The 6,000-nt window shown below is 31.3% G+C and overlaps 1 protein-coding gene across 1 annotated transcript in view; it reads right to left on the reverse strand.

Annotated features, from left to right (window-relative positions):
- GNAT3 (G protein subunit alpha transducin 3) overlaps positions 1-5,489 on the reverse strand; it is a gene marked incomplete at its 5' end in the record, with an annotated part of 49,064 nt that extends 43,575 nt beyond the window's left edge. The window contains one exon of the mRNA XM_081147318.1: positions 5,372-5,489. Within this exon, the coding sequence (XP_081003444.1) occupies positions 5,372-5,489 (118 nt within the window). The remainder of the gene's footprint in view (positions 1-5,371) is intronic.
- Between the last annotated feature and the right edge of the window lie 511 nt (positions 5,490-6,000).

A 6,000-nucleotide genomic window follows, 5' to 3' on the forward strand; every position in this document is an offset into this window, starting at 1 on the left:
GCCGAAAGTAAGCCCATGACTTCTACTTTATTAACATTGGGATCTAATAAATAAAATGAATATTTTCGTACCTTGATAAGTCCCACCATCGGCTTCATCTTCAATACTACTTCTTTGAGTTCAAATTCTATTTGATGTATTTACACATCAGTATTTGAAGGAAACTTAAATAAGGAGATGCATTCTGAATTTGAGTCTAAAATCTTAACTGGAGGCGTATTTTATTTTATGTGGAACATAGAGTCTACACAAACAAAGGTTTCACTACCTTCCTTCTCTCCTAACAGTTTGGAGGGGTAAAAATCTTGTTACTTATATAACTCTTTTAAAAGGTACAGTAATGTTCTTCAACCAATAGTTCAGGGTTTGAGTAAAAAAGTAAATATAAAAGTGTTCTTTGATATTACTAGATAAAGAGGTTCCATTAAACTATAGTTAACAAGTCATTCTCAGCAAGATAGGATATTTAATCTCAATAACAAATATCATCATTTGTCTAAATATGGAGCCTTAATAAATGGTTTGCATATTTTATGTGAGAGACTTGTGAGTCTATTTTTAAGATGTCTTGATTATTAGAGATAAATTAATCTAAAATAAAGCCAAATATATGCAAAACATTTGTCCAAGTACTTTTTGCCTGTTGGGGAAAAGGAACATTATAGTACGTTATTAGATGCTGCCATCTGCCATTCTTTATAAATAAATGCAATGTTGCAAATATTTGGCTTTGCCTCTTGAACTTTCAAATTGTTATGATGCAAAGAGTATATTGCACTTTGGAGACAATTTGAAACTCTCCAAGTAGAACTTCTCTGCATGTTTTTTCTTTACTTTTCTGAAAGGCAATTTAAAACATTTGATTAAAATATTTGTGATAAAAATATTGATTCTTTAGTAGCATAAAATAAAATCAAATGTTTTATAATATTTTTAAATAAAAAATGCATTATTTTTAGAAGAAAGAAAGAATGGCTTTAATTTGGATAAATAAAACAAAACACTTGAAAGATTATTCAGAAATATTTCCTATATGTTGTTCACAATATCCTTCTCTTATTACTACTGATCAGAAATAAATTTATTTGTTAATAAAATTATTCTAAAGGATCTGTTTATCTGATCACATCCATGGAGTGGCATTGACTCTACTGGTATAATGGAAATTCAAAATAGAATTTCTTACACTTGATGAATTTATAATCTAGCTAGTGACTCAAGAACACCTATAGTGTCCTGCATTCTTTCACACTCCATACTTGATGACACTTAAAAAAATATTAAAGATAAGTATTTAAACAAATAAAAACTTATTTAACCTGTGTTTTGTATCCTCTTTCCTCTTAGATATACATAAAAAGAAGACAAGAGGAACAAAAATTTGTGTATTTTATTAACATTCAATTAATTTCAGTTTGGGGAATATATTACACAACAAAAATAAACCACATTTGTCTGGATTTTTAAAATTTACAAAATACTTTGACACCCATCATTCTTCTGAGATTATGTGACTAGTCCAAGGTCACTCAGTGAAGATGTGAAAAAAGCATAACACTTGATGAAAGTATTAACAAATTAATTTTTACCTCAAATGGCTTTAAAAGGCATTTTACTATACTCATTTTAAAATTGTATTCTCTCACTCTGCCAGGTGGATAAACCTACTTAGCTAATTCTGCTATGCAAGCTTTATGTTACTAATTATTTTGTAACAAGCTTTTCGATAGTGTCAGAATCATAATTCTTACTGTCATATTAAAATTGGGCAGACCTTCCAAAATATACATTTTTTAATAAATGAAACAACCTGGAAATTTTGAAAATGCTCATTAACTTAGTAAACATAAGCATATTTAAAGTAGATTTTTAAAAATCTTTAGATTCCTTCTAAGTTTATGTGTCTAAGAGCCAGATACTTGGAATAATATTTTTAAACAGTAAAACTTAGATGACACCTTTAAAAAATATATAGTGTGCCCAGCCAGGTGTGGCTCAGCAGTTGAATATTGACCTATGATCCAGGGGACCGAGGCTCAAGTCTCTGTCAGGGTGCATGCCTGGGTTGTGGGCTCGATCCCGGGTGGGGGGCGTGCAGGAAGCAGCCCATAGATGACTCCCTCATCATTGATGTTTCTATCCCTCTCTACCCCTCTCCCTTCCTCTCTCTGAAATCATTAAAGACACATACATAAAAAATATATATTGTGTGATGTTTACAATATAGCGCATAGAAAAATAAAGAATTAAAGGTTTTAGACCTGAAGGAAAAGAACACCAATGATGAACGGTCCATGATATTGCTGAAGATCACTGGTTAACAATTAATTAATGGTATCATAACTGTAATTGTAGAGTGAATGTGACAATATTTCAAATATGAAGAAAAAGAAAACTCATTTTTTTTCCCTATTCCTCGCATGGAGCTCTGAATCTAATGAGTTCATGTGATGGAAATTTGCAAAAGTACAAAAGAAAGTAATGTTGCAAAATAAATCAATTTTAACTGAAATTTAAAATAAAAAGTAAAAAAGAGATAGGAAAAAGTGAAAACATGAGCCATACTGATTCCACTATTAAATGATGGGTATCTCCTTTGAATAGAATTAAAGTTTAATCAAACATTTGTAAGTTAAGACTTAAAAAATAGAAATCTACAAAAACAAACATCTTATTAGAATTTTTTTCTTATTAAAATATACTCTTTGTGGGGTGTCTTTACAGGCTAAATTTTAAAAGCACATGGCATTATTGTCTTAGCCATTGTCAAATGAGGAATATATGAATCATCTCCACTGTTTCCTAGAAGACTTCTTCTTGCTAAAAGAAAACAGATCTGGAGCCTCTTTTCTAATTTTACTAAATGTCTGAAAGATGTAATAAAAACAAAATCTGTCTGCAAGTTGGTCCTTTATTTATAAGGTAGCACTTTGAAAGCTCTTCAGATTCAGTGAAATCTTATGTCCAGTAATACCAAATGATACATCTACTTTACAGTATGTGTTCAATTTGAAAGTTGTGCTATGTGTTTAAGCACCTAGAAATTTACTGGATAATAAAAAGATCAACATAATAAATTCTGTCAAAAATATTTTTAGATTCCCACTTTTTATAAGAATAGAGTTAGTCTTAGGATCTAATTACCAGGAACACTTAACTGGTAAGCACCACACGACACACACTGATGTACTTAAAAACTGTTCAAGCCACGCTGATGAATGAAAATTATCATTTCAATGACAGGAGAAATTAAATAGTTTTAATTGGTGAGAAAATTTGAGGGTGAGAGGGTAAGAAGATGGGAAGGTTTAGTTTAGTTCCACTGAACACTTTTATGATGTATAATGAGGCCAAATTGAACATTTGAGTTTAGTTAAATTAGAGAATATGAATTAGAAATATGAGAATTAAAGCAGAGTTGTTGCAAGACTTTGTTGTTTTGAACTTTGACAATATAATCAACAAAAAAATTCAAATCTAGCCCAGAAGGAAAAGCTTAGTCAAGTGTTTGGTGTATCATTGAAACAGGAAAAGCTTAAGAGAATTTGACTCATTTTGTGTCAATAAGATATGACTGAGAAGTTGAGGGCATATATTGTTGGAACCAAATTAATCCAAGCATATTGTTTAGTAACACTGGAAGTGAATTCATAAAATTATGATTGTCTCAGGAAAGTAAAAGATGTAATAGTAGCACTGATGAGTCTTTTATATCTGTGGTACCAAAAATTACTCTCCTTCTGATCTAATCCACAACTTTAATCAAAAAGTAATTCGTATATTGAAAATATGTCTATTCTTTTGAAATTTATTCAAACAGGAATTTTTAATCTATTTTATCACTTTTATACCACCGTTCTTAGTATAAGAGGAGCACAAAGTGCATTTGTAGGAATGCTTGGCTTTCCCTCTCACCTTTTATTTGCTTTTTCTATGTCCACATGACTTTCACTCTTGATCAAAGCCTCATAGAATACTTCGGAGTTTTAGGGAAAGTATGTTTGCTGGTTTCATAAGAGCTGACCCCAACATCTTTGAAGTTACCAACCTCTAGTGGTTACTTGCAAGTGCTGTGGACAAGTGAGCAGCCACAGGACCTATGCATGAAGGGAGAGAAGTGCTCCTTTGAGGAGCAAGTGCTGGGAATCCCACAGCTGGCTTCTGAGACACTTGCCAATGGGAGCAAAAGGACACTTAAAAAAATGAGAATGTTATGCTAAGCAAAATAAGTCAGTCAGAAAAGGCTAAGAACCATATAGTTTCGCTCATATATGGGATATAAAACTGAAATGCATAGACACAGATAACAGTGTGGTGGTTACCAGAGGGAAGGGGGTGGGAGGGTAGTAAAGGGTAAAGGAGGGCAAATATATGGTGACGGAAAACAATTTGACTTTGGGTGGTGGGCACATAATGTAATATGCAGTTCAAGTATCATAGAAATGTGCACTTGAAATCTATATGATCCTATTAACCAATGTCACCCCAATACATTTAATAAAAATATGAGGAAGTTTTGTGTAAAATTTCACATCTGAAATGAAGTACTTTTGTGTATAACTAGGAACAGGAGAAACATACAACTATGATTAAGTGAAAGCTCTTGTTTTGTATTCTTTTTATAGGTCTTTATTTTTATCTCAAAAACATATTTTTCTTCCGGTGACCACTACATGTGAATTTTTTTATGTCTAGAAAAAGGTGTGGCATAGAGGTTATTTTCTATCTTTTAATTCATTGAAAATACATTGAATATATAGCTGTGGTAAAGAGTTGTGCTGAGTTTTGAGGGAATGAAACGAGAGAAGAGACATGATTCCTTATCTGAATGAGTATATAAATATCCTAAAAGAGTTTAAATGGAATATTTTTCAAGTACACAGACAATACCACAGGTAGCATTCAGAAGCCTGAGTAATATTATTAATATAATTTAAAGTACCTTATCATTACTCTAAATAACTTCATACTAATTGGTTTTAATAGCACAAGTAATTAAATAACATTAACCTGGATATCAAGCAATGTATTTGTGTTCAAACAAAATAACATAAACCTTTATAACTTGTAATTAAAGGAAGCAATAAAATAATAAATGTATATGAGTTTTCTCTTAATAATAGTAAATTGTATTATTGACAAAGAAATGGAGTCATCTAATAAATATTTTTCTCTCTACTTAATAAAAATATGTAACAAAATACTAAATAAAAATGAGTAAATATAAAGTGCACATAAAGTCTATTTCTTTTCACATTTTTATAATAAATATCCCATAAAGTAATACTCTTAAAATGAAATTTTGAGAAAGTAAATACAACACAATTGAAGAAACATCAGGAATTTGAAAGCAAAAGAAATAAAATATTACCTAATAACAGCAACTTTACAGTTCTTGCATCTCGCTCAGCATCTGCCTGAAGCTTTTTCTCCAGTTCTTTTGATCTTTTGGCTGATTCCTTACTCTCTGAACTAATCCCGCTTCCCATCGTGTCGGTTTATTTGCTCAAACTTTTTCAGATGTTGAGCGCAGCTCTGGTTTGAGTGTAGGATGCAAAAGCAGTTCTCTACTAAAGTGCCCAACAGCCCATTCCCTCACGCTCTAAGATTCTACTTTGACTAAGGAGATGCTTTCTGAGCTGTCACCTGATCAAAGGGTGTCACCTGATCAAATTAAATGGCCATTTCTGGTACATCTTTAAAAATCTGTTCATCTTCCTTAAACAACAATGTAGAAAGTTGTCAAAACCTATATACTAAAGATAATATGCAATGAGCAGTTCAAATGGAATGTTTCACACTGATAGGCAATCTTTATTACTGTGATTTTAAGTTCTGTTAACTAAACAACAAGCTTGCATCTTATCTTCAGATATTTGAGTTTTCAAATTCTTCATAATTACTCTAATATTGCTGTCAAAATATTTATATTAAATCATCCAAGTTTATAGTCTCATTATGATTAGATTATGACACAACATTATTGAGACTCTCAGTATC

This window comes from Miniopterus schreibersii (genome assembly GCF_964146895.1).
Source record: "Miniopterus schreibersii genome assembly, chromosome: 9".
NCBI classification, from domain to species: domain Eukaryota; kingdom Metazoa; phylum Chordata; class Mammalia; order Chiroptera; family Miniopteridae; genus Miniopterus; species Miniopterus schreibersii.